The sequence below is a fragment of the Myotis lucifugus genome, unplaced genomic scaffold (assembly GCF_000147115.1).
Source record: "Myotis lucifugus unplaced genomic scaffold, Myoluc2.0 scaffold_456, whole genome shotgun sequence".
Lineage (NCBI taxonomy): Eukaryota > Metazoa > Chordata > Mammalia > Chiroptera > Vespertilionidae > Myotis > Myotis lucifugus.
In genome coordinates this window covers 635564-655901 of record NW_005871504.1, presented here as the reverse complement: position 1 = coordinate 655901, position 20338 = coordinate 635564, and the positions used below count along the sequence as shown (strand labels likewise).

Below are 20338 nucleotides of genomic sequence, written 5' to 3'. Positions count from 1 at the left end.
TTCATTTCTACATTCTAGGATGAAGGCAATTCCAATACAGCATTCATTTATGAAAGCATTATTTATTTAGTGTGAAAAACTGCAATAACTACTAGATTCCCTTCCACAATTCCAATTATTTTTAAAGGAAAGAAATAAAAGCCCAACAAACATAACAGGGTTCCCTCTGACTATCTGAAAAACTGATTGTGCCTGACCAGTTTTAATGAAAAGTATTAACCTAACATTGATCATAGCCCATGTACAGTGAGCATGCAGAATCAATAAAGGAGGAAAAGGCATAGTTCAAGATTTACCTACCCGAGAGCAATGTCAGGCTTGTTGATTCTGACTGTAACTTGTACTTACCCTACATCAGCTTTCAGCTTTTTAAAAAATTATAACTCTTCGTGAGACACCATTGCCAGTGAAGAATTAGATTCCACCAGCAAATTTTGGTAAAATCAATAATCATCATCTATCTCTTACAAAATGTCAATAACATAGCCATTAAAAAGAACCATTTAAAACCCCACGAAACATCTGGAAAAGGTATGACTTATCTTTCATTTTGTACATTAATTCCTTTCATTTTCTATATAATTATTCGTATAAAGTAGGGTTGACAAAAGGAGTGACAAGATAAACTTTCTTATTGCCCATTTTAAAATAAACTGGTCACCTTCTGAGCAATTACTTTCCATGACATTAATCAAACATACCATCACTTGAAAAAAATTAAAAAGCAATAAGGACCAATACAGGTGCTATCATAAATTATTTTTAAAGTTAATAACATATGTTCCTAAAAAACAAACAAATGGGATAAGACATGCATAAATACATACATATTTTTAAGGCAGTATCTATGGTACAATTAATGAGTAAATCATTTCTCTGTTTGTATTTCAATATGTACAAACAGTAGTTTGACACTGTGGGTCTTAATCTTATGTAGTGCCAGGTCTATTGAACCATTTAGAGCAGCGGTTCTCAACCTGTGGGTCACGACCCCTTTGGCAGTCGAATGACCCTCTCACAGGGGTCGCCTAAGACCATCCTGCATATCAGATATTTACATTACGATTCAAAACAGTAGCAACAATACAGTTATGAAGTAGCAACGAAAATAATTTTATGGTTGGGTCACAACATGAGGAACTGTATTTAAAGGGCCAGAAGGTTGAGAACCACTGATTTAGAGGATTATCAGCCTTTACATGTATTGTATTTTTCATCATAGATAATTCAAAGGGAAAGAAAGCTCCCTGTACTGACACAAAGAAAATCCTTACTGAAAGGCTTGTAAATTTAGAGTAAGATTTGTAAAATCACTAGAACATCATTTTTATTGACTCTGACTATAGGAACTTATACTTCAAATTATAACACTATTTTAAAGGCATCATCATTATTCATAATAAATTGAGTTATTCATGTAACAGCAAGGTCTCATTTGTAATTCTTTTTAAAAAGCTGATTTGGTTTTCATGACATTGCCACCTTCAGACCTTCTATTCTTTGACTATATTCAATACCATTTGAAGCTATTATTTTTATTAAAGAAAATATAAGCTTTTTGTATAGTTATAAAAAAGTCTATTCTGCCCCTATGTAAGTACATATGTATGTATGTATGCAAAAAAGTCATTTGTAAAATACAATCTTAGAGCATGGTCACATTCCTTTTAATTAAATATCTGATTTAAAAAATTATCTTCTACAATATTACTTATTAGCCTGGCTGGAATTCAAAGCAGACATACTAAACTGCATTACATGCTTCAGATTTGAAGAGAAAGACAATTTTATGGGAATAAGGTATAACCACTAATCAGTTAAGCACAGGCTCCTAATACTTTTCATATGAATTATGATGTTTTGAAAAAGGGAAGAATATGATTTTTATTATAAAAAAACTGAAAGATGCCAGATTTCTATAGAAGAATGAAATAAGAAAGATTTGCTTATATGGAAGAAAATTTATATTTTAAAATACATAAATTTTATGTTTGGTGATGGATCTAAAAATTAAGTCAATATAGCACCCTCCTTACAAATGTAATACATTTGTATTATTCTTATCTATTGCATGTCACTATATCAAAATCACTTGTAAATTATCAAAAAATCTGAGAAATAACTCTATAAAACTATTCAATTCAAGGTAAATGGTTAATGACTAATTATAGAAATTTATCAATAAAGAGCAAATAGTATTCTAAGCCACCAAACTTTCCATGAAAAACAATCTCCCATATAAGACTTGCAAAAAACAATCTTAACAATCTGCTCAGGATACAATGAACCCCCACTGTGATAAACACAGCTATTCTCAAAGTAACAGTTCCCAAAAGAAATTGAACCTGAAGAAACAAAATAGAATTTAGGATTGCAAATGTACTTGTGATTATTCCATTGTTCCTAAATTTGTCCAGATACCGATTTGCTGTGAATGTTCCAAATTTTCGCATGTACTACTAGCAGAGTTAATGACAAACTAGTCACAAGAGCTCAGCTTTTTCTCTGAGTAGGAACAAATACGTGAAATGAAGAGTTATTTGCTAGCAAAGTTAAAACCGGTGTGCTTAAAAAAAGGTAACACTTTGGTCTTTTGGCTGCCTCTTGCTTTTGCTAAGCCTTCCTCTGATTATTATGCAGTGTTTATATGCATAATATGGGGCTTGATCTAACTCCTCTCACCCACTTTTCTCATCTCTCCATTTCTCTGAAGGTCTTTCCATTTAGGAAGGGATCTGCTCTTTTGGACCAAATTTGAAAACAGCATAGCTCACGGTTGTACTCTAATCCCCAAGGTTGGAAGCTTGCTAGCATAGAGACTACTGAGTAGTAAGCGTATTAATTAGCAGCTCTGTTTGCTGGTGGGGATAAAATCCGGCAACACCTCCTAGTGAAAAAAAGGGCAGGAAGGAAGTAAAGAGAGACACCTACTTGACTGCATGGTTCTAGCTGATATTTCAGCTGTGGAAGCACCCAAGCCTTGAGGAGAGCGTGCAGCCAGACGGAAGTAGTACAAGCTGTTTGGTTTCAGCCCTTGCAGTCTATAAGACGTCCCTGGCTCAATGGTAATTCGTTGCTGTAGATAAGTAATAACAGAACTTAGTCATCTTCATTAAGATTGGGGCAAGACACAGAAGCAGCAGAGTATCAAGGACTCTACCAGGGAAATCACATAATGAAAATATCAGCATTTAAAAGGCAAGTTTCTACAACCAATAAGGCAACTGGAATAAGGGTAAGCCAGGGATCTTTCCAGTGATGATACAGCTTTCCAAATGCACCGGATAAAGGGGAGACCGAGAAGCTGTCACCCACGGATGTGTTCTACCCTTAAGGCAGGTAGGTGTGTAGCTGTGACTTAGCCCATAATAGAAACTGGAAGCGCAGTATGCCCAACATGTGTGATTACCATTGAAGAGATGTCTAGCTCATGAGCCATGGCTTTCTGCAGTCTAAACAGGGGCAAAGAATATATGGCAAAAAGTAACAACAGAAACTGGTACCCAGTTTTCCGGAGATTGCTATAAAAGAGAACTAAAATTGCCAAGGTCTGATGAGATAAACATCAGATGTTATTAAAGAAAGCTGGATCATTTATATGAAATCTAGATTGCTTTAAAATAATTTTGAAACTTCCTTTCTTTGGGAATATAGAGTCTGCAGCTAGAAAAAAAATCAGAATTTTTCTGTAACTTTTAACACTCCGGTGTGGGGTGAATTTCCCGCCAAAATATAAGATGGCTCTGTCTTTTGGTTTTGTTCCATCCACCAAAAGGGTGGATTACAAACAAATATTTGGTAATACGCAGTTACAATCGGCCCGAGTTTACACGTTTCCCGCATATGAAATCTAGATTGCTTTAAAATAATTTTGAAACTTCCTTTCTTTGGGAATATAGAGTCTGCAGCTAGAAAAAAAATCAGTCCCCCACTCCAAGTGTTAACATCATAAAGGACTTCTGCAATATGATTTCTTTAATCAAATGTTATGATTTCTGCCCTGGCTGGTTTGGCTTCATGGTTAGAGCGTGGGCCCATGGACACAGATTCTATTGCTGGTCAAGGGCACGTACCTCAGTTGCAGGCTTTATCCCCAGCCTCAGTCGGGGCATGTGCAGGAGGCAACCAAGGACTCTCTCACATCGATATTTATCTCTATCCTCTCGCCCACCTCCCTCCCCTACACTATCTCTAAAAAAATCAATGGAAAAATATCCATGGATGAGGATTAAAAAAAAGTTATAGTTTCTATTCATGCTTGAAATTTGCCTGTGCATTTTAGCAAAAATATACCTGTCTATGGGTAATCAATCTCAGATTGAACATTAGCCTGTAGTAAACCTTAAAATACATTCTAAAATGTAATCTAATATGGCATAAATAATCTTAGGCTTTTTATAAAATACTGTTTGCTGTTCACCCAAACAGAAACCATTCAAGAGAAATTCAAATATAAAACCAGAGAAAACATCCCTAGGGTGTTCTGGCTTGCAAATACAAAAGCTTTTAAAATTTTAGATATACCAAATAACAAGAAAAAAGGTATTCCCTAAATAAACAATTGTAAAGCGGAGTAGGTGTGCCAACATTCAAGCATCATAGATTCAAAAAAACGGCCACTCCCTTTGCTGTTTTTACACTATTTCTTGGTTGAGTAGTGGTTAAGATTTTAAATAATTTAATGCTGATTTATATCTTATTAAACACAGACACAGTTATGAGTATGTTAAGTTATATCAGCATATAAATAACATAACTTTTCAAGTGATTAATTCATTTTGGCTTTGTTAGCTAAATCTAAAGGCATTGCATTTAGAACCTGGTCTGTGGACACTCTTCTCAATTCAAACGGATGCCATAAAATAGAAGTTTACAGTAAAAAATAATTTATTACAGCATACAAAATGGTGACCAACAAGTGCATTGATAGTAGTTCATTTAGTACGTGAGTGTTTCAAAAACTTCCTTGTTAGATCTTAGGGGCTGTTTAGCTTTGTGAAGATAAAGAATGTTAAGAGTTAACATAAAAGGGCTCGTGTGGATTGAGCTTTCATATAGTTTTACTAACGTTTTGTCTAAATGTTCCCTGTTGGGATTTACATTAACGAAAGACACATATCCATTACTATAATATATTCCCTTTCTGGAAATGTTAGGTGTATCTTAATAACTGATTTCTATAATCTACTCAAAGTGCACCCAAGATACAGTGTAACCTAGTGGTTAAGAAACATTCTGATAACTGACTGCCTAGATTCAAATTCTATTTCTGCCATTCAGTAGCCTGAGCCTTCAGGATAAGTATTTAACTTCGTCCTATGCCTCCATTTTGTGATATGTGAAATAGATTAATAGGAGAGACTGATCCACAGCACTGTTGTGAGGATTAAATAAGTTAATATATGTGAAACCCCTTAGAACACTGCCTGTTAATATATGTATTAGTTATTCTTATTTTTGTTTCTCTTTTCAGTGACTATCAACAATATCCAACTTTCTGTAATCTACTGTTATTTTCTTTGCATACCATACTCAAGCTGTATATATACCCACTTTCAAATCATAATTTTTGGCATAAAAATAGTTGCTTTGGGGCATCTTTCTCTAAAAGCAGTTTGAATAAATTCACCTACTCAAAGCTGTGGGACTTATTTAGTTATATGTCTACTTAAGTGACTTAAGAACTTTAATGCCGAAGAGAAAAAAAGCAAGTCCCCAAGTCTCATGGGTTATATTCTTTTAGAACTTCATACTTCCATAAATAACATGGAAACTTGAGTAGAAAACAGTCTCAATAGGGCAACAGCTGTTTTGTTTTGCCCCTCCCCCCAGCAAGTCTCCAAATACCCTTGCTATTTTTTTTGGTCATGTCTCTTTTGTTGCATAAATCTCTTCCACCAAGGTCCTCTATAGGTCCCTGACCTTTTTACAAGACGTGGGTAAGCACTCAAAAGCGGAGCAATGCCTCAGGGTAGTGACTGATTCCAAAGGCGAAGCAAGGTCCTACCTCCTCTCCAGGCTCCCCGTCTTTGTAGACCAGCTCATAGTTGGCGATAGTGTCCGAACGTGGAGGTGTCCAAGAGAGCAAAATACTCGTTTCAGACTCGGGTTCTGCTTTGAAATTTAGCGGTTGCCCTGGTACTAAAAACGGGAGGCAAAGGGTTGAGGTAACCATCAGTATCAACAGTCATTAGTTCTTTCTTTAGCGCATTTGCTTAAACTTTCAAAAGGTCTCCACCTATTGGGGTGCTAGGTCCCTTACAACGTCCAGGTAAACTTGTGTACAGAAAGATCATTTTCCTCCTTCAAGGAACACAAACTATACTGTGAATACTGTCCTTGTTCTTTAGTGGTATAATATCTATACCACACGCAGAATATATTAGTCTCTGAATCCAATTTTACAAATAATACAATTACTTACTTCATAATAGTGTTGCACGTGATCCCTGAGATGATTTATATATAAAGCACTTGCAATAAATATTGCCTAAATCATAACGAGTGCTAAATACATAAAAGTTATTGCTGTTTTGCCAAGTAAATGGGCATTTATTCTCTAGCACTGCACTTAGCTTTCAAAGCTATTTTCAATTAGGTTTATAAAATTCCACCTTCACTACATTAACAAACCTACAGGCAACCAGAATCACTTAGCATTTTTTTTCTTACCAACCTAGATTTTAAGAAAAGATTTTAAAAAGAGATAAAAAGCTATCACTTACAAATAATTGCTTCTAATTCCTAAAGGACTTCGAATGACATAATACACTAGACCTAATATAAACTTAATATTGTCCATAGTGAGAAGGAGCTAAATTACTACACAAATGTAAAAGTTTATAGAACACACTTATTATCAGAAACAGAGTAATTTAAGAGAGGTTTTCTATAATTCTTTCTTAGTCATGTAACCCATGCAATAGACAATTTGAGAGAGTTATATATCAGATGTAATAATGAATGGCACATCTATCCAGTTGAAAACACCTTACTCAAATGCTAGAGTAAGTTTACTAATCCCAATGTCCAGATTAACCCCTGATTCCCATCAGTATGCACAAGGCTAAATGCACTTCAGGGCATCACTAGCACACCTAACCTTACATTGTTCTTGGCCAGTGTCTGCTCTGATTGGCTGGCGCTCATGCTCTGATGGCCATTAACAATTGTGATTAATTGTGGCCCTGACATTGTGGCGTGTTTCAAAGTGTGACAGCTAGAGAGATGTCCATATTTCTACAAATTCACATGAAAATTCAGTGTATAATAAAAATTAAGAACAATGACATATACTCCACACCAGAGGGGAAAAGAACATCTAAAGCATTTTCTGGCAAATGAGCATAAACATCCAAAAACATATGAAATAATGTAATTTGTAAAATGATGTATAGAATCAATTTCTTAAATAATACTCAAACCATTTTCATAAGAAAGAAGGTCTTTGGTAAAACAAAGTATATTACTTTCTTTTCCTTCTGTAATCATCTGCCTGTAGTATGGTTTAAAAACTGCCTTCTGTTTAAAAAGAGGGGGATCTAGCAAAATGGTTTCTAGGATCTCTATCATTTTATTCCACTGTGTGCTCTGTGAACCTGTGAGTCTGTGTGTGTGCATGCGTGTGTGTGTGCGTGTGTGTTTCTGAGTGTGTGTGCAAGCAACCACACACATTCATGTTTGAACTGATGCTTAAGGCCACCAATAATCAGTGCCTCATATTTCCAATTGCATTTATCATCTTCTCTCCCTTTTTATATCACAGGCCTTGAGACACTCATTAATTTAATGCCTCTAGGAATGTACTTTCTGAACAGGATAACAGCATATCTTTTTCTTTTTTTTTAAAGTATCTGCCCAGTGGGTGACCGAACACAATCATTCACACTGAGAGGGGGAGACAAAAGAAGATAAAAGATCAAGAGAAAGAGAAGGAGAAACAGAGGGAAATAAAAAACAAATAGGCAAAGGACAAAACAAATAGCAAATGTATTACTTCTAACATAAATATCAAAAGCACTGGCAGCAGCAACAATGAACACCAAGAGCTATCAGGCAGGTGGGGAAATTATGATTGGATTCTAACATTCAGGTAATGAGAGGGCTTCTCAGCCTAAAACTACACACACACACACACACACAGAGAGAGAGAGAGAGACACATCACACACATATGTGTACAATCACTTCTTTTTCTTTAGTTTTATCCCCTTTTTTCTTCCTCTAAACTTCCAAAAATCTGGGAAAAAAGAAAGCCTGTGCTAACTGATTTAAACCAAACCAAAATAGTGTGTTGGCAAAAATTTAAAACAGAGAGAGTATTAAAGGGCTGCTCTCAGGATCATAACTGCTTGTTACTTATTTCCTCCCTGCCAAATTCTAAAAATAAATTAAGTGACATTGATTGAAAACATCTTAGAAATCTAATTAAGTTTTTCTTACTTAAACTGTTTATTTTCTTGCTTTTAATTTGTCTTGAACAAATTCCCAGTAGGTCTCAATGTTTTATCCTTGTTTAGTGACACAAATTTCCTCTGATTCTCTAATTCTGTTTGGTTCTATTAGGAGCCCACTCCTTCTAAATAATGGATCAAACACGCATGTCAGTCTCGGAGGGTGTACTGTCTATTTTATTCTTAAGCAATGTAAGTAGTGGCCAGAGGATTTAATGGAAAGTCTCATACACTAATATTTAAGGGGGACTCCTCCTTGGCTCCCACCATCTCCTTCCCTTTGAAATAATTTGGAGGGTAATTTCATTTAGTGGGTTTTAAACTTGTGGTAGAAACAGGATTGCCTAGAGGTGTCAGACAGATCACTGAGATGAATGAGGGCAGAGGCCACCTGGGGCCTGAGTCAGTGGAGAGCAGAGAGCGCCTGCCCACCTGAAGGAGCTGGTGAGGCTCAGACAGGAGATTGCTGAAATATGGGCCCAGTCTTGCTGGAGCTTCTGATTTTTTCAGCGGGCGGAGATAATGAACCTTGTAGGTAAAACCTTTCCGTTTTTAACAACTGGGAATTACTTACATTAATTGAAATGAATTTTAAAACACTGTATGGGGCTAAATGTGCCTGCTATGAAACCCAGCAAATGAACCTGCACTTTACAAGATCTTTTTATTATATCAGGGTCTACGCTCATGAAGGCCTTAAGGTGCCACCACTCAGACTTTCTCGGGAACTGGGGGTTCACCTGCAGCCATTGCATCCCCAGGGTTCTTTAGTCATAGCCGAAACCACCACAATGAAGCTGAGGCTTCAATGGGTAAGAAAAAAGCTGTGAAATGAATAGATTTATGTTTATATTCCCCAAACATATTTGTCCTAACGATGATAATATATGTACATAAAAAAACACTTTAGGGGACTCCAAACTGTCATATTTAGTTTCTGTGCTTGGAGACACAGGAATGCTTCATCATTTGTCAATTGGAATTTTATACCAAATATTGTGGCTACAGAGGTTCTTATTAAGAAATGTTAATATTTGTGTTTTATGCCCTGCTACACAAACACACATATATGTGACATTTTTAATGCTCTCATACTCTTTATACCTCAAACTTACTAGCATCCGCTTCTTGTTTGCCATATCTATTTAGTTTAAGAGCTTTTCTGTGTTGTAGCATTTACCTCACCAATTACCTGAACATAGGAAAATCAATCTGAAGTTCAGAGTAACTCATGAGCAAATAAAAAGAATCCATCCAGAAACTTACCTGCAATTATTCCATATTAAAAAGGGAAACATGATAATATTGGCCATAAACTAAATTTGTAGTTTAGATGTAAAAAGAGAAAATGAAAGTAGAAATCCAAATTTTTCTTTAAAATTATATGTAAGAAATCCTTATGTTCTGTAAAGTGGTACCAATGTTATATTCTTCTTGATTTATTTAATGTCCAAAAGGAAATTCAAATGTGAGCTATCAATTACCTAAAATAAGATTATAATCCCAGTGATAAATGTAAAGTATTTGAGCAGTAGTACTATTATACTCTATATAAATATGTAAAGGCAACTCAAGGACAGAGAATGTAAACAAATAAGAAATGAAAAAAAATCTACATGTCATCTGAAATGCTGATAATATTAGAAGAGATCAATATTTGAGCAAAATGTAGGGCATATACCTAAGGAGAAAAAGATGATCACATGTGAAATAGCTAAACAACCATTTCATCTAGCCATTTATCAATATGAGTTATTACCAAAGAGACTAGAAAGCCCAGTATTGCTAAAATATCTAGTACTACAAAAAGGCACATATTTCAAAATGTGTGTACCTAACATATTGATAAATGATTTAAAACAATAAAAGCAACAGTCAGACTTATAGTGGTAGTAAAACAAAATTCAAAACAAGGAGTCTGATTTGTAAGTGCCACAAATATATTACTGACAAAATAAGCACTTAATACACAAGCACTTGCACAAATCTTTCAATTGTCATTAAATATCAATAAGAAAAAGTTAAATTTTATTACAGTTGTATTTACATCCAGAGCTCCTTAACTCGTAGATTAAAGTATTTAGAGAAAGCATTTACATTGGGCTCATAATTTTGGCTATTGGAAGTCAGTTTTTTTTTGGTTTGCTGACATAGACGGCCTGTTGACATATATTAATAAACTGATTTTTAAAGTTCTGGAAAGCTAAAGGACAATGTATCCAAATGCCATAGTTTTATATTATAACAATTTTACAATGCCCAGAATTTGTAGAATTACCTTCTTAAAAATGTTTAAGATTGATAATACTCATTAGTAATTAATTAGTAAATATATATGATTATTTTCCTTCCAAAGACCTATATTATTAAGATACACACATATAAATCAGTAGACTTTTCCCAAAATCTATTAAGTGTATAGAAGAATTAGAGGTCAAATATGTTCTCTAAAGAAAGTTCAGAAAAAAGACAGGATTTAACAGATCTAGAATGCCTCCAATTAGCATGAACATTAAACAACATTTATTTCAGTGCATTTGGTTTAATATGTAATTTATTATATTTCTTTATCAGAATTTTATTTGCAGTTTTATAAAATATTTTGTTACCCTATGATTTAATTATGGCTATCTATAAGATAAAACTATATTAGAAGTAGACATCCTTCCCAAATGTTATCTAATAGTGGAGAGCTTTTTCTAGAACAAAATAAATACTTCCTTTGTAAATGGCCATTTTCAAGGTGAACTAGTTGAAGATGACTAGAATGTGCCCTGGCTGGTTTGCTCAGTGGATAGAGCATCATCTTGCGGACCAAAGGGTACCAGGTTTGATTCCTGATAAGGGCATATGCCTGGGTTGCCGGTTTAATCCCCAGTGTGGGTGTGCAGGGGGCAACCAATCAGTGATTCTCTCTCATCACTGATGTTTCTATCTCTCTATCCCTTTCCTTTCTTCTCTGAAATAAATAAAAATGTATTAAAAAATAAAATAAAATGACTAGAATGCCAGAAATTAAAGGTATGGAAAATTTGAAACATTAGCTCATATGTCAAGAAAATAATTATTTTAACCAACATCTTTTCACATTTAAAACCATTTAAAGATTACTGAATATTTTCAACTATACTATTTGTACTTAAGAGGAAATATTAACTATAAAATAGATCATATTTTGATTTTCTATATTACTAGAAATATACTAAGCTTTATATTTATATCAATCCTCTATTTATATTAATATGGATGACATAAACTTAAATAAGAACAAAAGTGATAACTTCCCTCTTAAACTCACTTTGTTACTAAATACTGTTTCTCAAGAATCTGATTTTAAACAAAAACACAAATAGTAGTGTCAGGGAATTGAAGATACCAAAATGAAATGAATACATTTCAGATATAGAACACATAACAATTTATATCTGTGTATATGAAATTAAAATACCCTTGAGAAACTTGTGCATATTGTCAATCAGTGAATTTTCACAGAAAGATAAAATTGCAGTGAAAATAATGTTTTTAAATTTTATAGAACCTCCTTAAAATATTTCAAAATGGTTTATGTTTTTGCCTGACAATGATCCTAAGAATTAGCTAGTCAGCAACAAGAAAAAGGAGTAGCTCAGCATTCATTATTTCAGGGTCTAACATCATTGTATTTGGCAGTTATCCACTAACATCAAATGGCCTTTGTTAATTAAGCCTAGAGAACAGATCAAATCCTTGTGCTATTTTGGAAGGTTTTCTTAGCCTATTGATCGTGTCAGGCACAAGTCATTATGTCATCATATATCTTCTCAATCAATAGGTATTAAAAGTACAACTATTATGAAAGGTTCTTGGAAATATCTTAATGTATAAAATGTCTAAAAGAGATTGGGCACGACTATTCTAATACATTTGTGATTCATTCATCTAGGTTTTTCTAAGTTCAGAGTCCCTGGATCACATTAATGCAATTGCCCCTGTCATAATACTGCCTTCACTGAGTTATGATGTATGTTACTGATAATATAGAAAATTTTAAAAAAGATCTATTTAAACATGTTCTATATCTTTCAATAAATTGTGACAGAAGGCATTATTGTCTGTTATACGGTGTTCTGAATATAAGCATTCCCATGACTCCTAAGGATTCTTATGTTTTGTCTGAATTTATTTCCAGAAACTATGCAGTTTCTTAGATAGCTAAACCCTCCTGCCATAAGAAAGTTATGAAATATTATAGGTTTCTATGTTTAAATCTGTGGTTAGAAAAGTTAGAAAAAAATTAGTGATCAAGTATAATAATCTTCTATAAAAAGTAATTCCTTCTACTTCTTTCAGATAAACGTATTTTTTTCACATCTAAATGGCTTAACACACGTTTGTACTGGGATAATCGAATAGCCACCTCAAGTATTGCAGGAGTAAATTATATATAATCCTAAAATAAAGATGTGAGTAAATGACACAGTGCATTTCCTGCCGCAATTCATTTATTGCTCCTTGTGGACAAAAAACCTAAAAGGCACTAAAACTATCACATTAGCAAATTATTAATTGGACAGATAATGGTGCTTAGAAGTATCTAGGGTGCCCCGATTTAAATTCTGCTTTGCCATTTACTAACCTTATGACCCAAAGCAAGTTACTAAATCTTTTTATCTTCTTTGATCCCAAATTTACTCATTGGCAAATGGGATAATTCCACATCTGCCTAATTGGGTAGTAAGAATTAATACATGAAAAGTTCATAGCAGAGTATCTAGTATATTTTAGCTGTTACAATGATGGTGATGACAATTATATATTACTTATTAAGTTAAAAATGTTTCTGTCCATTGTCTAATCTATAGCTCGTAGGTTTAAATGTGTCCCACAGAAATTCACCTTGAATTCCTAACCCCCAGAACCTCAGAATGTTACTTTATTTGGAAACAGGGTTGTGGTAGAGTTAGTTAAAATCAAGTTTAGCTATAATCCATTATGACTGGTATCCTCATAAAGATGGAAAATCTGGATACAAGAGACATGCACATAGAAAGAATGACATGTGACAATGAAGGAGTAGATCAGGATGATGCTTCTACAGGCCAAAGAATATCCAAGATTGCCAGCAAACCACCAAAAGCGAGGGAAAGTTCTGGAACCTCCCTCCGAGCTCTCAGAGGGAGCCAATTCTGCCGACACCTTTTAGCCACTAGAACTGAGAGGCACTAAACTCCTGTTGTTTAAGTCCACCACCGTGTGGTATTTTGTCACAGAAGCCCAAGAAAATGGATAAAATCCCTAATCTCTAGGAGGTGATTATTACTTTAGATGAGAAAACTAAGGTTCAGAGAGATGAAGTAACCCGTCCAAGGTCACAGAACTAAGAATCACAGACTGAGATTCAAACCCTGGTTATGTCATTCCAAAACCAGGAATTTTTAAAATAAAAGCTGAAAAATCAGAAAAAGTAAAAGTGGATTATAGGGATATATTTTTTTCATATACTTTCTTATATCTTTTAATGGTCAAGGAGCTGCTAAACAGTATAATAGTTTTATAAAAAATTATCTTGTAACAGTTGACCTCTTTCAAACAAGAAAAAGGACAAGATTCATGAATTTCTCTATTTTCCAATGAGAAACATTATGAAAAATTAAAATGTACAAAAAATCTATAGTATTTTTCTGCATAATATAGCAAATAGATACAGAAGAACTGCAAAGGCCAAGTAGGAAAAAAATATGGATGGTTTTTAGTGTAATTGTGGTAAAAGATATTCAAATAGTTATCTTTCATACCATTTGAGAAAGTAATAAATCCATGAACAAGCCAGGAAGAACCAAATGATGGTATGAAAATATAAAAAAGCCTGGTAGGCTGTAAATGTGTTCTGAGATTTGTAGTAGCCAGGGCAAATGGTGAATATAGTAGTCATGTGATTCACAAAACCCACAACATGAAAACAAGTCAGTGATCAAACAGGTTTATCGAGTTCTGATACCTGAGAAAATTCACTAATTCTTTCCCAAATTACCAGTAAGTGCCATACCTCTAGATCACAGATACTAACTCCAATAATACTGGTCTTATGTAGATTATCAGAACAAACCAGTGGGATGCTGCCAAAACACTCCTACGTTAATGCACGTTTTAGAGGAGTCAGGGTGCAAAGGAGTCAAATGAATAGCTATCGGATGCCCAAGAATACGATGTTAGCATCCATAAAATTTACTATTGAGACGACAGGATTATGTACCTACTAAGGATTTAATTAGATGAAATTGGGGGCTTGTATCCACATCCACCACTTATTAGAGAAGAGAGCTGCTATGTTATTTTCCCAACCCAAGTCACATCTGATCACTTCAAGCCAAAGACCAGAGAGTTTGCTATCCTCTTATGAAAATAAAACTACGGCAGGGCCAACTTTTTTCTTCATAAAACAGTTTGGCATCTGATGTAATGCCCAGTAGAACGAATGAAGCAGGCCCTAAAGTTTGATCTGAGATCTTGGTAACTGTCTTCCGTCACCCCTGAGGCCATGAAAAGAAAAATCCATTAGGAGAGTATTTATTGTTAAGCAAGTAGCTCCTGGCAAATTTAAGCCGTTTACATATCCTAGGCCCCCTGACAGATGGTTTTACTTTTAACTTTATGTTGAGCCATCCAATCTTCCAAAAACTTAATAATTTTTGAGACTCTTCTCTCAGATGATAAAAAAGAATTGTTTGTTTCTTTTCAAAATGCTGCATGGAGGACACATTCATCCATTGCATGCAGAAAAGTCTACAAGTTATTTGGGGACACATGGAAAACACAGGGTGCCATATGCATCCTGCTACAGTCTCAAAAATGAAAATTGATAATATCTTTGTTGTTTATGCCCTTCCCACCTGTGAGCATCAACTCCCCGCTCCTGCCCTGCTCCCCCTCCAGATGAGACTCACCTCCTGTCTGAGTGATGACTTGTATGTCACTTGAAAGAGGACCATCTCCAATTGAGGTAAAAGCCAGGACTTTGACAGAATAGGTTTTCTGGGGCACTAAGTTGCCAATGGTAGTGATTTGGCTGTCAGCGACATTGTGCTTCATCCAGTTGTTGACGTGCTGAGTGGGATCCATGGTATAATACACTCTGTATCCTTGGATCTGTCCGTTCGGCTCCTCGGGTTCCTTCCACTGTACCAGGATGGTGGTTGAGCTCAGCATCCGCGCTTGCACATCCCGCGGGGCGCTGGATGGCGCTTGCTCTGAGGTCTGCGTCAGCACGGGCTCGCTGGGAGGCCCCCGCCCGATGTTATTGACAGCAACCACCCTGAATTCATAATCCGAGTAGGGACTGAGTCCAGCGACACTGTAGCGTGTGGTCGCTACTCCATCGATTTCTTTGTAAGGTTCCTCAGAATTTTTAGGTTTATGCTGGATGATGTAGTAGGAGACAGGCTCGGGGTTCCCAGAGTCCCACGTCAGTGTGATGCTTGTGGCTGTGCTCTCGGTCACTACAGGAGTTCCTGGAGGTTTGGGTAAGGCTTGGGGGGAGGAAAAAAAAGACAGTCACTACCCATCATCTCTAGGATGTTAGCATCCATAAAATTTACTATTGAGACGACAGGATTATGTACCTACTAAGGATTTAATTAGATGAAATTACAGCAAAAAATAGTGTTCGAAATGGTCAGGAAAGTACAGTATGACATGGAAAGGTAGCAAATCCCATTTTACTAGTGTTGTATTTGGGGGCTTGTATGCACATCCACCACTTATTGGCTATGTGATCCTGAATGTGTTGCGTAACCCCTCTCTGCTTTAGTTTTCTCATGTGAAAAATGAGAAAATTTGTATTATTGGAATTGTACACTTGGGTAACTCTATTTCATGGGCTTGCTCTGATGATTAATGAGCTAATCCAGTGATGCTCTGAGCACATAGCTGGCACCCTCAAAAAAACATTATTTGCGATTATTACTATTATTATAAGCTTGGCCAATTAGCCTGTTGCTTTACAATATAAATGATATAGCTAAGTAGCAATACATGTTGAAAATAGTATATGGAATATAATTTGAAATATACTGAGATGCTATTAAATTGCTATGGAAGAATAATATTCATATTGTTTTCCAGTTGTAATACATAGGTAACATCACTATAATTTTCTCATACATAATCTAATCATGATACTAAAGAAAGAATAGTAATTTTGAATTAATTTCAAATTCATGTTTTCACTTAATATTCAAAAATGCTGAAGAAACTAAATTAAAGCATATTTACAAGTCACTTTTTAAAGTATTAGTGTAGTAAAGGTGAAGGAATTAAGCAGAAAATAAAAAGAAAAACTCATAGAGAATAGTATGGTGACAGAGGGAGGCAAAGAAGGGTAGAGGGAGGTAGGAGAGGGTGAAAGAGGGATAAATGGTGATGGAAGGAGACTTGACTTAAGGTGTGAACACACAATATAATATACAGATGATATATTATAGAATTGTACACATGAAGCCTACATATCTCATTAACCAATGTAACTCCAATAAATTGAATAAAAATAAAGTATTGTAATAGTATGTATTCTATATTCAACATCAATAATACCTGAGATTATAGCTATATACTAATATTTTCAATTAAACCTGTCTTTTAGACATCCATCTGTTTTTCCTTTTAGCAGAAGAACACAACTCAAAATGCTACTACTTAAGAATACAAACCATCTACATTGGTGACCTCATACTTAAGTGTCTTACCCTGGATAATGATTCTCAAAGATAGAGTTCTTAGGGGCTAAGACACCACAGACTTTTCGGAGAAAGCTCAGAAGGTAACACTCATATAAATCAGCCCGTTAGTACCCCTTTTTCCTTGTCGACATAAAGACAAAAAGTACAGTACTCCCTAGAATGACAGCTTTTCAAGAGTAGCAAACTTGTACTTGGAATCTGCTGGGTCCTCAGCCAGAACACTGCTTAGCACTGAGTAGGTTTTTAATTAAGTATTGTTACATGACCAACCAAATGAATGAGTCAGTACCCATTGTCCCCACTCTCTTCAAGTTCCTGTTTTTATTTTGGTTCACTTTTTGACCTCAATAATCACTCTTACATTTTATTTACTTTTGAGGTGAAAAGGTAGGGAAACATCAAGAGCTAGGAAAACAAAGATAAGAAGCTGAACAGGATGTTAAGTTTAATGTGACTCCTGCATTTGAATTCCTGAAGGTTTTCAGTAACCCTTCAAATATTTAAGCTGAAATGGTTATTATGAGAAAGGTGATTCACTATTTGCCTATCACTCTGGCCAAGGGATTTTACTAAAAATAATAAAAGACATTTATTTAAATAATCTGACATTTTTTCAAAGAAATAGGTCATCCAAATTTACCCTAGTTGTATTTCTGACTTTTTAAGGCAAGTCAAAATATTGCTAATTAAAGGTGTGTTTACTGATAACTAACAGACATTATTAGTTTTGCTAAGTCACAATGATTGTACAGTATAGGATTTGTGTCTATAATGCATGGATAAATATAAGCATGCTTAATTATAGTTAAGAATATACAATATAGTGTTACTACTTCAAATGATTAAATGTTGCCTATTGTGTGTGCCTTTGTTCTATTATCACATTGTTGATTTCCTAAGGCATATATTTTATATACTAGAGGCCCGGTGCATGAAAATTCATGCAGACGGGGGTCCCTCAGCCCAGCCTGTGCTCTCTCACAGTCTGGGACCCCTGGGGATGCCCACCAGCTGGCTTAGGCCTGCTCCCCAAAAAAAGATGATCTAAAAGAAATAATCATATCCTTCGATATGGATTTTTTAAAAAGGTAATGGTCTAATGAAAATTCACTGCTGGCGGGGATGAGAGGACTGGGGGACTCCGTGCAACCCCCTACCCCGGGCGGGGCTGAGGGGACTGGGCGCCGCCATCTTGTAAGGGTGTGATGGTCAATTAGCATATTCCCTCCTTATTATATAGGATACGCTTGGCTGGAGATATGGTACCGATTATAACACTCATTTTGCATGTCTTAGGATCAAACTTCCTAGAAAGAGAAGATAATCTGTGTTCATTTTGCTCCAGGTATTTTCAGAAACCTCAATTCTTCCTCAGTCTGACCCATTTTACAAATGTGTTCTAGAAGTATATAATCATTGGAAAAAAACAATGCCTTTACACAGTCACTTTTTTATTTCTTTGATTCAAAAATATCTGAGGACAGAATATTTCTTACTACTTCATCAATACAATATGAACTCCAATGCTAAAAGAGAACATAAATTCACTTGCATTTTGGTTTTTAATGGTAGGGCCCATTAAAAAATGTAAAGCCTCTATCTTGAACATGTTCATTGTAACTTTTTTTCTTCTCTGTGTGTCTTCAGGGTTTTTGACATTTAGTAAAAGTTGTTTGGATTTTTCTGCCATGTGACTCTTATCACAGTTCTAGATTAATGTGAAACTTATATAATAGTTGATCATGTCTAGCATTCCTCATTCTGCCTGGTTAGTTCCTGGGCCCAGCTTGTTGTTAAATATTTTGATTACTATTGCTTCTTAGGATGCCAGTACTTTTAAGAGAGAAACTGCATACATAGATATGTGTATCTCATGTGATGACATAGATAGAATCATACTATGACACCTAAAACACTGAACAATGAATTGGTTCATTTTAGAATTCCAATGACAGACTTTATAGAGGCGTTAGGCAGGTGACTTGATGTAGCCAGACCCCCAAAGCATGCACCGCTGAGCATACCTTTGACAGTGATCTGTGCTATTGCTTCAATGACGCCCAGTGTTGACATGGCCACACAGGTGTAATTTGCTGACTGTCTTACATCATTCAATTCTAGGACATTTCTTCCTATTGGCATGTCATCTTCCGGTGTCAGGTCTTCTGCCCCCAACATCCACTTCACATAAGGCATTGGTGACCCCACGGCCACACAGGTGATGTTAACACTTCCACCTGGCATGATTTCATGATTAGTGGGTGGGATAGAGAATCTTGGTGGGACACGACGAACTGGAACAAAACACAAGGGGAGATGATAAACTATACAAGGCGAGGAAAAAAATGGCTTCTTAAACACATGACATGCACTGTACAGACACACTTAAACAACTGGAATGTACTGCGGGTCGTCCAAAAACAAAACAAAGGAAAACAGACCATACAAGTATGGTATGTGTAAACACACAAAGAACTGATTTAGTTCAGTCATTGATATCTTAGACACATTCATACAAATGTGGACTCAGACCTACAAGGCCCCCCCCAAAGAGACTATCTACAAGCTAACAACAGACAAACATCATGCACAAGATAAACACAACAACATATACATGCATGCACATCACAGTGATTCTATGCATGCATGTATATGCGACAGCAGGGGCTGGAAGGTCACCAGCAGGTATAAGTTGGGTATCAAACCAACTTCCGTGCTGTGTGCTTCCAGTTGCTGTGAGCGCACACGTGGGGCCAGACTGTCCCACCCCAGCCCTGGAGAGCATCCTCCAGGGTGCAGTGAAAGGACAACGTATTCGCTTTCAGACTCAGAGAAGATGCGGCCTCGAGACCTCACTCTAACACTGGAACAAACACAGAGATGCACAGACATATCGATTCACAGAAGAAACAAAGCCAACGCCAGCCAACGCCAGTAAAGATACCAAACTGGGTCATGCAAGGCATGCACACATGACGTCTCCTGCTCAGGACAAGGGGAAATGTAATGTCTGGAGTCCAAGACAACAATGACAGCAGGAGAAGTAACAGGGTGACAGAGCTAAACACAAAGGGAGGACGTCAACTACAGTGAATTTGGGGATGACAGGGTTGTAAGTAGGAGATATTAGATTAAGCTGGTTGTCAAAGGTAAGGATTGCAAATTTAGAAGG

The 20338-nt window shown here is 35.8% G+C and overlaps 1 protein-coding gene across 1 annotated transcript in view; it reads right to left on the bottom strand.

Annotated features, from left to right (window-relative positions):
• LOC102438469 (receptor-type tyrosine-protein phosphatase delta) overlaps positions 1 to 20338 on the bottom strand; it is a gene marked incomplete at its 3' end in the record, with an annotated part of 280712 nt that overhangs the window by 63386 nt on the left and 196988 nt on the right. The window contains exons 6-9 of the mRNA XM_023744373.1: positions 19191 to 19460; positions 15376 to 15957; positions 6008 to 6141; positions 2932 to 3076 (exon numbers count right to left, since the gene is read on the bottom strand). Coding sequence (XP_023600141.1) covers positions 2932 to 3076; positions 6008 to 6141; positions 15376 to 15957; positions 19191 to 19460 — 1131 coding nt within the window. The remainder of the gene's footprint in view (positions 1 to 2931; positions 3077 to 6007; positions 6142 to 15375; positions 15958 to 19190; positions 19461 to 20338) is intronic.